Genomic DNA, 17,100 nt, shown 5'->3' with positions numbered 1-17,100 from the left:
TATATATTATATTATTTAATATAGTAATTATAATATAATTATAGAATATACAATTGTAGAATATAATAATTATATAATTATATATCAAATATATATAGTATAATAATATAATTTAATAATTATATATATATATATATATATATATATATATATATATATAATGATAATGATAAATTTGGGGCAAAACAAATCCTGTAAGATTTTGTTGTTGCTGCTGTTTGTTCTTGTTGTGTGCCTTCAAGTATTTTCTGACCAAAGGCCAACCTATTACTAGGTTTTCTTGGCAAGATTTGTTCAGAGGAAGTTTGCTGCTGCCTCCCTCTGAGGCTGAGAGAGTGTGACTTGCCCAAGGTTATCCAGTGGGTTCCATGGCTGAGTAGGGATTCAAACCAGATTTTGTTGTTGTTGTTGTTATTGTGTGCCTTCCAAATATTTCTGACTTAAGGCAACCCAAAGGTCATGGGGTTTACTTGGCACAATTTGTTGCATGGCAAAAACCTTTGCCTTCCTCTGAGGCTGAGAGAGTGTGACTTGCCCAAGGGTCACCTAGTGGCCATGAAATCCCGGGAGTGAACTTAGACAAGTCACACTCTCTCAGCCTCCTCAGGGGGAAGGCCATTGCAAACCTCCTCCGAACAAAATGTGTCAAGTAATATTTTATTAATTTTATAATCCTGTTTGTGGTTTTAGGTTGTGCGCCAACTAGACAGACTTTTGTTTCTGTTTTGGATCGTTGTTTTCCCTCCTTTGTAAAGTGCTATGTAAACCCTATAATAGGATAGGGTTGTAGTGTTGTGAAACATTTAGCCTTTTCTGTCAGAGAGAGCTCTGGTGCCGCAGTGAACTACAATTTCCAGGATTTCCCTAGCACTGAGCTAAGGCAGTTAAAGCGGTTTCAAACTGGATTATTTCTGCAGTGGGTTTTATGTGGCTGAACCAGGATTTGAACCCTGGTCCCCAGAGTCCCAGTCCAGTGCTCACTGTCTCACAAAACTAGCATTCCCTAGCATTGAGCCTATGGCAGTTAAAAGTGGTGCCAAACTGCATTATTCCTGCAGTGTGGGTGCAGCCTTTAAAAAAGAACTACTACTGTACTCCTCTTCCATGCTACAGATCTTTGCTGCCAGTAGTTTGGCTTCAGTCATGGGACAGGAAACGGAAACCAAGCCTTTTGGGGGGGGGAGCAAAAGAAAGGGGTGCAGCTGCAAAAGGGATCCTTCCCAAACTGCAGCCCTTCTGTACTTAGGGAGACCAAGCCCTCCTGGGAAGCAGAAAAGAAGGAAGGGAGGGAGATAAGAAGGGGCCAGGTGAGTTTCATGTTGCAAAGAAGCTTGTAAAATGTGAGCTAGACAATACAACTGTTATGTGGATTTGCAATTGATTTACTGAACAATTCCAAAGGGTGCTTAGCAATGTCTCCTTTTCATCCTGGAGAGAAGTGACCAGTGGGGTCCCACAGGGCTCTGTCCTGGGGCCAGTGCTATTCAACATCTTCATCAATGACTTGGATGACAGAATTGGGGGCATACTTATCAAATTTGCAGATGATACCAAATTAGGAGGAGTAGCTAATACTCCAGAGGACAGGATCAAAATTCAAAATGACCTGAATAGACTAGAAAGCTGGGCCAAAGCTAACCAAATGAACTTCAACAGGGAGAAATGTAAGGTACTGCACTCAGGGCAGAAAAATGAAATGCACAGATATAGGATGGAGGACACCTGGCTGAATGAAACTACGTGTGAAAGGGATCTGGGAGTCCAAGTAGACCACAAGTTGAACATGAGTCAACAGTGGGACGCAGCAGCTAAAAAGGCCAATGCGATTCTAGGCTGCATCAATAGAAGTATAGTGTCTAGATCAAGGGAAGTAATAGTGACACTATATTCTGCTTTGGTCAGGCCTCACCTGGAATACTGTGTCCAGTTTTGGGCGTCACAATTAAAAAAGGGTATAGAAACTGGGGCATGTCTGAAGGAGGGCGACTAAAATGGTGAAGGGTCTGGAAACCATGCCCTATGAGGAACGACTTAGGGAGCTGAGTATGTTTAGCCTGGAAAAGAGATGGTTAAGGGGTGATATGATAACCCTCTTTAAGGGGTGTCACATTGAGAATAGAGCAAGCTTGTTTTTGGCAGCTCCAGAGAGTAAGACATGGAGCAATGGATTCAAATTATAGGAAAAAAGATTCCACCTCAACATTAGGAGGGACCTCCTGACAGTAAGAGCTGTTCAAGCATGCTTTGACTGTGATTTCCTGCATGGCAGGGGGTTGGAAAGGATGGCCCTTATGGTCTCTTCCAACTCTATGATTCTATGTTATCAGGTGGAAGAAGGAATATATATGTCTATTTATGTCTCTCTGTGTGTAATATATTTATATGGAGGCAGAAGGACAATGGGTTTCAGAAGAATGAGATGGTCAGGGAGGAACCCTGGGTCTGTTGGAGAAATAGGCTTTTGCTGCATTTGGGTGGAAAGGTAGGAAGATGGAGTAGATCTTTGGTGGTCTCAGTTGAGGTGGTGGTGGTCTCTCCATTTTTACATGCCTGGCATTTTATTTGGTGCTCATCCATATCAAAGTGAGCATTTAATATTTTGTGTCCTCACTGGGTATGCAGCATTTAACTGCACAGTATTTAAAAATGCAAACTCACAAGTTTCTTGTCTCTCTTCTGCTCATTCACTTTCAAGGAAATGTGTTCTTTGGTGCCTCATACAATTTGGGTGCATTTATGTCTTTGAGTACAGTCAGCCCTCTGTAGCTACAGATATATATATATTTAATCCACCAATCCAAGTTTATATAAATTCCAAACAACTAACCTTGATTTGGCCATTTTATATAAGGGACACCATTTTACTACCCATTGTATTTAAGGGGACTTGAACATCCATGGATTTTGGTATCAACTGCAGGTGGGGGTCCTGAAAGGAAATCCCAGTGAATACCAAGGGGCCATTTTATTGTACTGTGTTGCATTGTATTGTATTTTACTACCCCCCCTCCCCCCTTATAGGATTGTGGTCAAGAGTTGTTGTTTTTCGGTGCCTTCAAGTTAGCTGAGAGTGTGTGACTCACCCAAGCGCATAGAATCCTAAAGCTGGAAGAGATTCCCAAGGGTCATCCAGTCCAACCCCATTCTGCCATGCAGGAACACAGAGTCAAAGGACACTCGACAGATGGCCATCCAGCTTCTGTTTAAAATCCTCCAAAGAAGGAGATGCCACCTTTTACCATCAGAAAATTCTTCCAAATGTTTAGATCATCCAAGGCAGATAAGCAAGAGAGGATTCGAATCCTTGAGTCCCATTTTGGGAGAAAGGCGGGATATACACCCCTTACATAAACAGCCTGACCTCCAGAGTTGTAGGCTGCAGCTGCACTACAGAAATAATGCCGTTTGACAAGCACATGAACTGCCATGGCTCAGTGCCATGGAATTCTGGGATTTGTAGTTTTGTGGGATATTTAGCCTTCTCTGTCAGAGAGCTCTGGTGTCACAACAAACTAAAGTGCCCAGAATTCTGTAACATTGAGCCATGGCAGTTAAAGCAGCATCAAACTGGATTATTTTGGTATTCTAGATGCAGATGCAGTCCTGCGCTCAGACTACTACATCATGCTGGGTCTCTAATTTAAGAGCAGTAAGAACAAAATCCCATCCTGCTTGCAGGGCCTGAAGAAAATTTGGTGTAATCCAGGAGTAGGCATTTGTGAGCAGGAGCCCTGATGGTTTGGGGAATCCTATTTCAGGGCTTCTGCATCCATAATTATGCATTTATGTGTTGAGGTTTGGAATTTTTTGAAGAATTGGAATTGGGTTATTCCAGTTGGCGGATCTTGCTGCTCCCACCAAAAGTCTAAAGTCAGCTCCTAGCAGGTACTGTAATTCCCTTTCCCCAAAGAATGTATTTGTGAATTCAAATAAGGTCTTTCCAAGACTGAGATTTTATTTGATGGTAATACAGGTTGAGTCTCCCTTATCTGGAATTCCAAAATTCAAAATATTCCTAAGAGACTGAGAGACAGACACTTTTGAGAGACTGACACTTTTGCTTTTTGATGGTATCGTGTACACAAACTTTGGTGGGGTACAGACCGCCAGAAAGAGGTGCCAGGGAGGCACCTCTCTTTGCTGCGCAGGAGCGCTGCAGCATACAAATTGTGCAGCAGAAAAGAAGCTCCAAAAAGTGGCTCCCTTTTGTGGTGCCGCAAAGCGCCAGAGATGGCGCAGTTACGTCACAGCTGCGCAGTGCCATTTGGAGGCGGCACAGCTGCGACATCATTGTTACGTGCACCGTCTGTATAGTGCTGCATAATGGTGGTGAATGCACGACATGCTAGGGTTGCGGGGTGTGTGCACGCGCCACCCCGAGGCAACCCTAGCATGTCGTGGACACGCCACAAAGGGCCCATCTGTACAGGGCCTTTGTTTCATGTTCAAAGTTATTTAAAATATTGTATAAAAATACCTTTAGGGTATGTGTATAAGTGTGGTTTAGTGGTTTGAGTTTTGGACTAAGACTCTGAAGATCAGGGTTTGATTTCCTCCTTGGCCATGAACCCCACTGGATGACCTTGGGCAAGTCACACTCTCTCAGCATCAAGGGGAAGAAGGCAATAGCAAAGCCCATGATAGGTTCATTTTAAGATCACCATAAATTGGATATGACTTGAAGGCACACAACAATAACAAGATGTATATGAAACAAAATATGAAAGAAATCAACTTTTGTGTTTAGACACCAAGATACCTCATTTTGTGTGTGAGTGAGTGAGAGAGAGAGAGAGCAAACACAGGTATTCAAAATCCCAAAAAATCCAAAATCTGAAACACTTCTGGTCCCAAGCATTTCGGGTAAGGGAGACTCAGTCTGTAAATACATTTCCTTCCCTCAAATCTCAGTTGTTCTTATGCCTCAAAACACTGTCTTTGTTTTTATGTTTCTTGTTGAAGCATGTTTCACACCATTGCCTCTACAATATGTCTGGATATCACTTTTCATTTTCAAATCTGCTGAGTGGGAGCTGACAAATATAAGATACTGCACTTAGGTAGAAAAAATGAAATGCAAAAATGAAATGGATTCAAGCATTCATGGCTTGAAAATATTTTCAAGAAAACCTGGGTCCTCTCCTTTCTCCTCCCACTGAGCCTTGCCCCACTCACACCATCTCTTCGGCATTTTAAAGGATCACAGGCAAATATCGTGGCCCATTTCTGCCCAAAAGCAGATATTTGGGAAAGGTGTCACCTGGTGCTGTCTGCACCCCCTGCACCCCTTTAGTGATGCCATTGTGTGAGATTATGACATTGAACTAGATAGGCTTTTGGTATGACCCAGCTCCAGCCTGACTCTTCTAGTGGTTTTATGGGTTGAGGAATTATTTGTTCACTTATAGAAATACACAATCAGAAGTCGAGAAAAGTTACAGGGAGCCTGAAGCTCTTGGCAGTAAAATGTTGCTAGTGGCAGTAAAATGTTAGGGAACAGAGGTACATTGGGTCCTAGTTATCCGCTGGGGTTTGGTTCCAGAACTCCCCGTGGATAACAAAATCCGTGGATGCTCAAGTCCTATGAAATACAATGGCATAGTAAGATGGTGTCCCTTATATAAAATAGAAAATCAAGGTTTGCTATTTGGAATTTATACTTTTTTGAATATTTTCGTGGATGCTTGAATCTGTGGATAAAAAATCCATGGATAAGGAGGGCTACCTGTAGTTAAAAAACCCCAAACCTACTGGAAAGGGGCAATTTGGAAGGAAGAAAAACAGAGTGAGATGTTTAAACTCTTACAGTGGCCCCTTGGTATGTGGACCTCGCCATGGATACCAAATCCATGGATGCTCAAATCTCTTGGAATATAATGACGTCCCTTATATAAAATAACAAAATCAAGGTTTGCTTTATGGAATTTATATATATTTGAATATTTTCAAGCCATGGATGGTGGAATCCGGGAATAAAAAATCCATGGATATGGAGGGCCAGCTGTATACATTATTCCTCACTGTAGGAAAAAGAGAAACTTTAGCCCATTTTCGAGAAACCAAGAGGGGTTAGGAGCAACCACTTTCTGCTGTCAGAGCAAGATCTGTATGGATTAGGTTTGACAATTTCTCAAATCATATAAACATGTGTGAAGTGTGGGCTTGTTTTTCCAGATTTTCTCTCTCTCTCTCTGTCTCTGCCGTTGGCCTTTTACTCCAAGCCAGATGGTATCTGCGACAGAGAAATGGTTCATCTGTGAATTTTTTTCCCTTTGTTTCTCTCTTTTCCCCTTCATAGAGTACACACTGAAGTCTTCCTCTCAATCCAAAAGGATGCAAAGAAAGGGAGAAAAAAGGGCTGCAGAAGAAACAGCTAAGGTAGGAGATCTTCTGATGCTGCAGAGGGGTTTGTTGTGGGCAAAGGAAGAACTAAACAAAGACCCCAAAAAATTATATGAATTTACACACATACACGCACAACGCACACACAAACCCTCTTACATCTATATCTTCTGCAGGGTTTGCATGGCCCCAGAGACGGCCTTTTGCTTTCCAGTCTCAAAGAGAGAAGAGGATCTGTACCAAAATCATTCTCCTTGGAAGAAGCAGTGATGGAAATGCCCAGAAAGATACCCTTCATTCAGGTCAGCCGTCATACCCTCCTTGCGACTGGAATTCTGTCCTAGTTTTGCACTGGGGAATCTGACATTATTGATTCATCAGTGGAGGAGGGATGATTTATTCAGCCCGGAATTGGAAGCAACGTGTGCTTTGTTACAAACTTAACATACAGATCTGTTTAACTCTAACATTAAATACACATTCTGAAAAAGCACATGGCTTTTAGACCAGTTTTTCTCAGGTGATCTGATACGGAGGACAAGCCATTCCTGTTTTACAGTGTTCCAGGGACTATTTGAGCCCATTTGGTACAAGTGTTTTGGGGGGAGGGGGTTGGAAAACTTCCTAGGGACTAATGGTTCAAAGACTTGCACTGGTGAAGGACTTGCAGTCCGCCCTTGGTATCCACAGATTTAAGCATTCACAGGTCAAAAATATTTTTAAAAAATATATACATTCCCAAAGCAAACCTTGCTTTTGCCATTTTATATAAGGCATACCATTTCACTATACCTTTGCATTTAATGGTACCTAAGCATTCATGGATTTTGGTATCCATGGGGAGTCCTGGAACCAAACCCCAGCGGATACCAAGGGCCCACTGTACTTTTGAGTAGCAGTACTTTAGACCAGGGTTGGTTGGTTTCAACCAGGTTTAACCCATGGTTTAAACCAAATGATTTTTTTTTCCTTTTTAAAAAAAATGATTAGTCATTCTATTTTTTTAATATGGGTATTGTTAATATTTTTTGTCCTCTTATTGGAAAAATGTTGACTGTTTGAATGTAAACATTTTAACTTTCAACAGTTGGCAGTTATTCATTGGCAGCTGTTCATTGTTAGGCCAGCATCAGTTGTTTCTTTTTAATCACTTTATTTTATAGTTCAAGAAACAAATCCTTCAGTTAACGTAAGTTCAGAAACCACTCTGAGAGTACTTTGGATGTTTTATTATGTATAGCCTCCATGTATTCAGTTTTACTAGGAATAATAAGCAGCAAAAAATGGTGTTTTATTGAAATCATATCAAAGCCTAATAACTTTGGATTGTTAATGTAAGAAAGCATTAAAATATGATGGATCAAGCTTCCTAATACATAAAATAATGTTTCATAGTATTAATATAATAACTAGGATTCAGTTTTTCCCCCCATAAATTTAAAATCAGTTACTGTATGGCTATATAGAGAGCCAGTGTGCTGTAGTAGTTTGAGTGCAGAACTAGGACTCAGGAGATAGAGGTTTGATTCTCCATTCAGCCATGGAAAACTTCTAGGTAACCTTGGGCAAGTCACACTCTCACAGCCCCGGAAAAAAACATGATCAATTTGCTTTAGGGTCACCATAAGTTGGAAACAACTTGAGGGCACATAACATGACCATGTCTATATACTTTGATAGGTTATGGCATCACTTTGGACTATTTCACACGGGAGAATGTATCCCCATCCCAAATGAAGGAGAAAGTGTGGGATGATACTTGGTGGTGGGAGATTTGGAGTGGCTAAGTTACTACGCAACTTGTGGCTGAGGGGGAAAGCACCTTTTGGGAGAAACCTTGTTAAGACATGATTTGTCACTGCTTTGTAGTTGCAGGAACCAGTGACGTTTGAGGATGTGGCTGTATATTTCAGTAAGGAGGAATGGGACCTGTTGGATCCAAAGCAAATAGCTTTATACAAAGAAGTGATGATGGAGAACTATGAGAATGTGTCCTCTCTTGGTAAGCAAATTAATTAAATGTGGATCCATTTTCTTCTGCCTCCCTCATTCCCCCCCCCCCGCCCAAGTCTATCTATTACACTCTCTGCCTTCCCTGCTTCCTCTCTTCTTTAACCCAAGTTTTTCCCCCCAGATTTCATTCTGTCATATATCTGTGGGCTCATATGTCTGTCATTATCAGTGGAGCCCCACTAATGTCAGGATCACCCAAAGATAGCTTTTGTGGGTTTTTCAGGCTATGTGGCCAAGTTCTAGGAGCGTTTGTTCAAGAACATGGCCACATAGTCTGAAAAACCCACAGAAAACTATGGTTGCCGGCCACGAAAGCCTTCGACTTCACATCATCCAAAGACTTTTTGCCATCCTAGGCCATCATCTTGTCTATGGCATGTTAGGCCTTCCCTTGAATGATAAGGTAATGAGACATGACAAAAGGTGTCATTTTTAGGGCCTCAGTCGTCTACCATATGGCAAGCTACTGAAAATTTCTATAGAACAATAACCTTTCTGGGTACGTTTGCAGGCCAAATTCCAGTTTTGCTTGATCAAAGCAATATAGGTTGAGTCTCCCTTATCCAGAATTCAGAAATCTGAAATATTCCAAAATCACCCACACAGGCGGCTGATATAGTGATGACTTTGCTTTCTGATGGCACAGTGTACACAAACATTCATGCACAAAGTAGTATGCATCAAATTACCTTCAGATTATGTGTATAAGGTGCATACAAAACATAAATGAATATTTAGACTTGGGCCTCACCTCCAAGGTTATGTATGTGCAAATATTCCAATCTGTTCCCAAGCAATCTGGATAAGGGAGACTCACTCTCTGTAAATAGTAAGTGGTGTGGCTGCTGATGAGAATTTGCTTAAGATGTTGGACTAATGGTTACAAAAATGCTTCAGAGCACCAAGCACCCCTATGGATATAGCCTTTATCCTTTCTGATGGGAAGGATATGAAAAATTACATAGTCCAGAAACCCTTTTGGCATATTTGCTCATTTTTCCAGTGTTTTTTTTTTTAAAAAAGAAGGAAAGATAAAAAAGCAGTAACAGAACACATGGCTCTTCAGGAGGCTTGTTTGAAAGGATATTTCTGAAAAACATTTTCTTCATGTGTACTCTGTACCTCCCAGTTCTTTTGAGATTACTCCCAATTCTTAGTCTGTTCTTCTTTCCTCAACTTAACTTCCAGTCCCAAAGCCAGAGCTCATTTCTCAGATGGAGCAGAGGAGAGAGCCATGGGTGCCGGATGCGCAGGACTTGGGTGACATGGAAAACTCTGATATCACAACAGGCTACTCATTTGGTAAGTCAAATGAACACAATCCAACCATGAAATACAATTGGCAGTTGCTTAGTAAACATTCTTCTTCTTTGCCTTATTGATAGGTACAGTAGTGTTTCTGTAAGGTATTCCTGGCAAAGTGACTTACTATGCTGGTTTTATGGCAGATTTCCAGTGGTGCTTTAGACCTAGAGTATATCATAACCTCAAGTAATACCTTGCATGTCCCATAGATTGTGCCTGTGACATATAACCTCTTTGTACTCAGTCTGTTTCCCTCAATTACTGAGAACTACATCTCTGGGTCCCAATTCTGGATCAGTAACTGCACCTTTTAGAACTTCCTTACCTGGCTTCCTTTAAATATTAGTGAAAGGTAGTGTGTTCTGGAGTTGCTTCTGGGGATGCCATAAATGTGTCCTGAATGTTATAGTTTATCTGGCCCAGTTTGTCCCTAGCGTCATTTAGTGATTTTGCTTAATTCTCAGGAAGAGAAGGAGGGGGGGTGAAGAAAAAGTAGTCCCCTTTTCCTTGTTTTGAACATTCATTAATTTTCAATCCAGAAATTGGGAAATAAAATCATTACCACCAATATCAATACAGTACAACCCTTGTATCCCTGGGAAATTAATTCCCAAACTTACCGGGGAAACATGAAAGCATGGATAATAATGAACCCTATTGAAATGAATGACTTCTTTGAGTTGCACTGAAAGGCCTAGAGATTCCTAGAGAGACCATCTGTCTTGGCATGTCTGGGTCCTCCAGCATGACTCTATAGTTAACTTCCATCAAAATCATATGATAGAATCATGCCCCTAGGATCTAGAAAATGTTCAGAGAAAACATGTTTTCTTGGATGTGGGTAAGTAAAAACACGGTTACAGGTCCTGTGGATGCAGGGATCATACTACTGTATATTTGAAATAGTTTAATTAGTTCAATTGATTTTATTATTTTACTGTTGAAGACATTAGTCTGGGACAGGCCATGGGGCTTACAGAAGATAGCATGCAGGTTGTCACCAGTGATCTAAGGGTTATATTTTGTTATTAGCATTTTCAAAAGTACTCTTTTTGTCATTTTAAAGTTGATTCCCTTCAATGGGAATCCCATCTCCCCCCGCTAAACTACAAAGTCCAAGGGGTGGTGGAACTTGTAACATATTGAGAAACTGTTGGGTTGGGAAACAACCTGGATTCTAGAATTGTTTTTAGACAACTTTTAAAGATTATTTACATGTGTTTCAAAAATGTTTTTGTCTTTTCATTGTTTTAATTTCATTTTTAATTGTTCATCACTTCAGGAGCCCTTGCGGGCCTTGTGTGAGTAAATAGAGCTATTATTTTCTTTAGTCTCCAAGCTTTGACTTCATTATCGAAGTGCTTAGCACAGGTTGAGCTACAGTATGCACATTAAAGGATTACCAAGGGTTCACTTCAAATGTTAATATACAATATGGTACACATTCTCAACCTGAGAGGGAGGTGAAGACCAACCTCCTCTGAAGAAATCTTGCCAAGAAAACCCAGTAATATAGTCTCCTTAGGGCCACCTTAAGTCAGAAATGACAAGGAGAAATGTAAGATACTGCACTTAGGGAGAAAAAATAAAATGCATAGATATAGGATGGGGGACATCTGGCTTAATGAGACTATGTGTGAAAGGATCTAGGAATCCTAGTAGACCACAAATTGAACATGAGTCAGAAGTGTGATGCGGCAGCTGAATAGGCCAATGCTATTTTAGGCTGCATCAATAAATGTATAGTGCCTAGAACAAGGGAAGTAATAGTACCACTCTTTTCTGCCTTGGTCATGCCTCACCTGGAATCCTGTGTCCAGTTCTGGGCACCACAATTCAAAAAGGATGTTGACAAATTGAGTGTGTCCACAGAAGGGTGACCAAAATGGTGAAGGGTCTGGAAACCATGCCTTATGAGCAAAGACTTAGGGAACTGGGTATGTTTAGCCTGGAGAAGAGACGGTTAAGGGGTGATACGATAGCCCTGTTTAAGTATTTGAAGGTAGGTCAAGATGGAGCAAGCTTGTTTTCTGCTGCTCCAGAGACTAGAACATGGAACAATGGATGCAAGCTCCAGGAAAAGAGATTCCAGTTCAATGTTAGGAGGAACTTCCTGACAGTAAGAGCTGTTCGACAGTGGAAGACAATCCCTCGGATAGTGGTGGAAACTCCTTCTTTTGAGATCTTTAAACAGAAGCTGGATGGGCATCTTTCAGGGATGCTTTGATTGTGAGTTCCTGCATGGCAGAATGGAGTTGGACTGATGGCCCTTGTGGTCTCTTCCAACTCTATGATTCTGTGATTTGAAGTCACACGACAAACAAGCAATAATGTGAAATAATACGCAGTAGGAACAAGAAAAAAATCAATAGAGGAGAAGAATTTAAGAATCACAATATACTCCTGCTCCCCAGAAAGATAAACAGTGCCTTAAATTGGGAGTGGAAGACGGCAAACTTTCAGATCTAAAGGGCCTGACATTATCTAAGAGCTATGACTGCTTGAAAGATATCAGTCTCCCAACTCATTCCATTTTATAACATGACAGTTTTTTCTTCTTCTTTTCTCTTCAGTTGGTCCCCAGTTCCTGCACTCCAGTTGTTTGCCAGATATTCTTTGCTGGCCTTTTGAACTTTCTCTACTCACTATTTCAGACAGGAAGCAGAATAGCCTGCGTAGTAACTTAACCCTGCGGGCATTTCTACCAGTTCTAATTCTTCTCCTCCTTAGACTTTTAATCTTACTGAATCTGCCAGAGGAAGAGCCACTCATTCTAATGAATTCTACTGTTTCAACCTAGCTAACATGTTAAAGCATAGGATTACCTTCTACATCAGTCAACTAACCTAGTGAGTTAAGCCACATCAGTGGAAGAAGCTAGGATATTAATAGGTTAACTAATTAATGAGTCATTTACAAGTACTGTTTCTTTTTCTTGCATATTTAACACTTTTTTCTATACCTATTCTGTTTCCCAGCAGATAACTGGAGCAAAACATATGTATGTCCCAAGTGTGGAAAGCATTTTAAGTACAGCTTGGATCTTGCAAGACATTGGCGAACCCACTTAGAAGAGGAGTGTTATGCTTTTGAGCATACTTATAAATCCATCATTTTTGGAAAACATCTCACCCAAACCATGGCTCTTTTGGTTCGCAAGAATGTTCACAATGGAAAAAATCAATCTGAATTTGAAGACTCCGGGCAATATTACGTTGGCAGTTCACATCTTTCAAGACATCAGAGATTACACACTGAAAGAGAACCATTGAAATGTCAGGTGTGTGGAAAATGTTTTGCTCGTAAAGCCTATCTTGTCAGACATGAAAGAGTCCACACAGGAGAGAAACCATACAAGTGCCAGGAATGTGAGAAATGTTTTGCTTCCAAGGGAGATCTTGTGACACATCAGAGAGTCCACACAGGAGAGAAGCCTTACCAATGTCAGGTGTGTGGGAAATGGTTTTCTTCCAAGTCATACCTTGTCATACATCAGAGAATCCATGCAGGAGAGAAACCGTACAAATGCCCAGAGTGTGAGAAATGGTTTGTTTCCAAGGCTGATCTTCTGATACATCAAAGAGTCCATACAGGAGAAAAACCTTACAAATGCCAGGAGTGTGGGAAAGGTTTTATTTCTGCATCTGATCTTGTGAGGCATCAAAGAGTCCATACAGGAGAGAAGCCATATGCATGCCAGGAGTGTCAGAAATGTTTTGCTTCCAAGACAGAACTTGTGAGGCATCTGAGAGGCCACAGTGGTGAGAAACCATACCTATGCAACGAGTGCGGAAAGCGTTTTGTGTATAGCTCCAATCTTGCGACTCACCAGAGAATCCACACGGGAGAGAAACCATATGAATGCCAGGAATGCGGGAAAGGTTTTGCTTACAAGGCATACCTTGTGACACATCAGAGACTCCATACAGGAGAGAAACCATACAAATGCCAGGAATGTGGGAAGGATTTTGCTTCTAAAGCAGAACTTGTGAGGCATGAGCGAGTCCACACAGGAGAGAAACCTTATGAATGCCAGGAGTGTGGGAAAAAATTTGCTCGAAAATCAATCCTTATGCACCACTCCTCTCTCCATACGGGAGAGAAACCCTACGAATGTCAGGAGTGTGGGAAATGTTTTATTCTAAATTCTCTCTTGGTGTACCACCAGAGAATCCACACAGGGGAAAAACCTTATGAATGCCAAGAGTGTGGGAAACGTTTTGCTCTCAGTGCACCCCTCCTCAGGCACCAGAGGCTCCATACAGGAGAGAAGCCTTTCAGATGTGAGGACTGTGGGAACAGCTTTGCGCACAAGTCAGCCCTTGTGACACACCGGAGAGTCCATACAGGAGAGAAACCACACAAATGCCAGGACTGTGGGAAATGTTTTGCTCGTGGTTCACAACTTGTGATCCACCAGAGGGTCCACACAGGAGAGAAACCGTACAAATGCAAGGAGTGTGGGAGAAGTTTTGCTACTTATTCTTCACTTGTTGGCCACCAGAAACTCCACACAGGAGAGAAGCCCTATAAATGCCAGGAGTGTGATAAATGCTTCACGCTAAGTTCACACCTGGTGCAGCATCAAATACTCCATACAAAAAAAGAAACAGTGTAATTCTAGGAGCATGGGAAATGTTCCTTGTAAAACACTAAACTGTCCACATAGGGGAATAACTATACAAATTCTGATGAACACAAAATCAGTGGAACTTGTCTATAATTTCTTACCATTGTGAGATACCCTTTTTCTTATGATGGAGGTTCACTGTTTGCATATCGGCAAGCCCATTGCGTATTTTAAACCCACTGGTCTTTCCTAAATAGAATGCAGATCATCTGCTTTGATGATCTCCACTGCTAATTTGGAAGATTAATTTGGAATCATTGCAGGACTGAGTGTTACTAGTAGGTATTGTTAAGTCAGTATTTGAGGAAGTTGGTATCATTTCATTTGACACTGCTTCTACCTGAAAGCTTGTTCTGTTCGTTTTCCATCTTCAGTCACTTATTAAACCTTTCAATGATTGGCAAGCCTTTCTGCTCTTTCTCTTTCCCTGCCTGTGAGTGAAACAACAGCAGAGTGGACAAATTAATAATGGGATCATCCTAAACGGAACTGTTTTTGAATGTAAGGATAGATTATAAGTCAACAAAATAAATGAGTACCTCTGTGTGGCTGTAAGCAAATGGGCTGGTGGTAGCTCCTTTACTGTTCCCAGGAGACATCTCTCTGCCATCTTTTTTGGCTCTTGCCTCCTGCAGGCCTCTCCTGTGTCTCTGTCCATCCTCATTTCCTGACAACCTTGTCCCTGCCCCTGTCTCATCTTTTCCATTGATACCCACTTTTTTGCTCCTTCTTAGACTACCTGTCCCATGAGGTGGTCTGGCTGCCTCAGACTAGCCTCTTTCATGGCTCCTTTTATCAGGTCCACAGAACTGATGGAAGACAGAGAAGCCAAAGTAACGGACAATTTTGGTTCTCATCTCACAACACTAACCATTCCCATCTTGCCTTATTCATTCACAGCAAGGTTTACAAGCCTCCTTCAGGCATAACACCCCAGTCTTCCTCATTGTCTGATAGCTTTGAGATCATTTGAAGTTCTTCTGCATAGCTTCTTACTACTGTTTCTACAGCTGAGCCTCCCTTTACCTTTGCTGTTCCTCCTGGAACCTTTTGGGCCAGAACAATAGCCCAGGAGGCTGCTCATGACAGCTGGCCGATGTGGGAATTTACTAACAGTTCAAGGAGAAGAATACTCCAATAGTTATAGTCAGCAGTTGGGTGGCAAAAGTTGAAGCTTCTCCAAGCAAACTCCATAGAAGTCCCTTCCTTCCCATCAACCCTTTTTATTCCTCCTTCCTGGTGGCTTCTTTTTCTTGTTTCTCCGTCTCCCCCTTCCTGGGCTCTGTCTCCTCCCTAAATAGTCCCTTTACTCTGCCACACCCTATGACTCTGTACTCTGTACGTTCATGGCACCCCCGTGCTACTAGCCATCTAATACCTCTCTGTGATAAATGGGAGTCCCTTCATTTATCAAAGCCTTCTCTTCATATAACAAAATGTGAGAGAAGGTACAGTTAGATTTTAATGACAGAATTCAAAGATATAGCTGTGTTAGTCTGTAGAATCAGTATGCAGAGAGATCTAATTTGTAGCACCTTTGAGACTCACTGAAAGAAAGAGTTTGGCAGAATGAGCTTTTGTAGACTTGTCTACTTCCTCAAATGCATCTGAGGAAGTAGACTTAGGTCTATGAAAGCCCATGCTGCCAACTTGTTTATTTCAGTTAATCTCAAAGGTGCTACAAGATCTCTCTACATGTTAATGTTGGTTTACATCATGAGTGGTGAGATGTCCGCTGTCCAATGAGATGGGCAGTTGCCATGACGTACAAACCTTCGAAATGGTTCTGAGGGGAGGTTTTAAAAAACAACAATGCTGTGGATCTGTCTGTCTTTGTCTCTGGCAGACCATGAAGGGCTTCTCACCAGAAACTGGGCATTAGGAGGCTAGTAGAGCTGGATAATGGAATCCAGGTTCCCATCTATCCTGAAACATCAAGGACTACAAATCCCATCTGATGTATGTTAAGGTTAGGAAAATGTACCAGTCAGTGGCGTCAGGTTTTGGATTCATTTTCCTGGTTTGGCTGAATTAACTTGACTCTGTAACTTATACTCTTTGTCTGTGCCTGGAGGGCAAGTTGGTCCTTCATGTAGTTATATCCTTTTGCTATAAAATGCCCATACAATAAAATAAAGCTTTTCTTTAAGGTACTCTGTCTCTCTTTTGCTCCTTTTTCATGTACCTTGGCTTGGTCCAGTTCTTCCCTAGGTTGGCGACTGAAACACCAGTAGAATTCCCCAGCAATGTCCTAATGCGTTGCTAAGGTGTGATAAGTGAATCATTGGGTGATGGTAGCAAGTTCTTTAGCTAAAAGGTGGTCTGAAGGGGTCCCATCCAGCTCAACAGGAGAAGAGGAGGACCCACAGAGGACCCTCACACCGAGGCAGCAGTTTTTGAACCATGGAATGTGTTGGTGTATTTGAGTACAGACTAAGAAAAGTGTCTGGTTCCCTTCTGGGGGAATCTGCTTTTGTTTTAAATCAGGATCTGAAGACTTGTGGCATCTGCCATGCTACTGACCATCCAGTATCTCTCCCATCAACCACCTCCTGTTGTGGGCTGTCATGATTCTTTGCTGAGTCCTTCACTTTGGGCCAAGAGAGATGTCCCATCACAATTGCTGACAAGCTGATATACAAAGTTGCTTGATGAGTTCAAGAGAATAACCTGAAACAGACTTTACAAAAAATGATGTGGAAATATCCCAACAAGACTTTTTTTTCAAGGCATATAATAAGACTTGCCAGATATCTCAAGAAACCATTTCATTATAAAGTTGTGAGTAGTGACAAAGGACTGGTGTACGG

The 17,100-nt window shown here is 41.5% G+C and overlaps 1 protein-coding gene across 2 annotated transcripts; it reads left to right on the top strand.

Annotated features, from left to right (window-relative positions):
- Window positions 1-1,190: 1,190 nt before the first annotated feature.
- Window positions 1,191-16,443, top strand: LOC149320820 (uncharacterized). Of its 2 annotated transcripts, none has more exons than XM_089504257.1 (6): window positions 1,191-1,307; window positions 6,299-6,378; window positions 6,519-6,644; window positions 8,212-8,344; window positions 9,544-9,657; window positions 12,642-16,443. In XM_089504257.1, exons 2-6 carry the CDS (start codon window positions 6,334-6,336, stop codon window positions 14,276-14,278), a joined length of 2,055 nt encoding a protein of 684 aa, XP_089360383.1. In that variant the 5' UTR covers window positions 1,191-1,307; window positions 6,299-6,333; the 3' UTR covers window positions 14,279-16,443. The 2 variants fall into 2 exon arrangements, with proteins under 2 accessions (XP_089360383.1, XP_089360379.1); XM_089504253.1 differs by having other exon boundaries at window positions 12,639-16,443.
- The last annotated feature ends 657 nt before the right edge of the window (window positions 16,444-17,100 follow it).

Source organism: Sceloporus occidentalis, unplaced genomic scaffold (genome assembly GCF_023333645.1).
Source record: "Sceloporus occidentalis isolate IW3139 unplaced genomic scaffold, rSceOcc1.0.p SCAF_1, whole genome shotgun sequence".
Classification (NCBI taxonomy): Eukaryota; Metazoa; Chordata; class Lepidosauria; order Squamata; family Phrynosomatidae; genus Sceloporus; species Sceloporus occidentalis.
Note: the sequence above shows the minus strand (reverse complement) of the source record. Positions and strands in the feature narration are given on the sequence as shown.

Coding starts and splice junctions, on each gene's coding strand:
- LOC149320820 (XM_089504253.1), top strand. CDS start 6,334: ATGCAAAGAAAGGGAGAAAAAAGGGCTGCAGAAGAAACAGCTAAG. Junction 6,379..6,518: donor CTGCAGAAGAAACAGCTAAG/GTAGGAGATCTT, acceptor TATCTTCTGCAG/GGTTTGCATGGCCCCAGAGA. Junction 6,645..8,211: donor GAAAGATACCCTTCATTCAG/GTCAGCCGTCAT, acceptor ACTGCTTTGTAG/TTGCAGGAACCAGTGACGTT.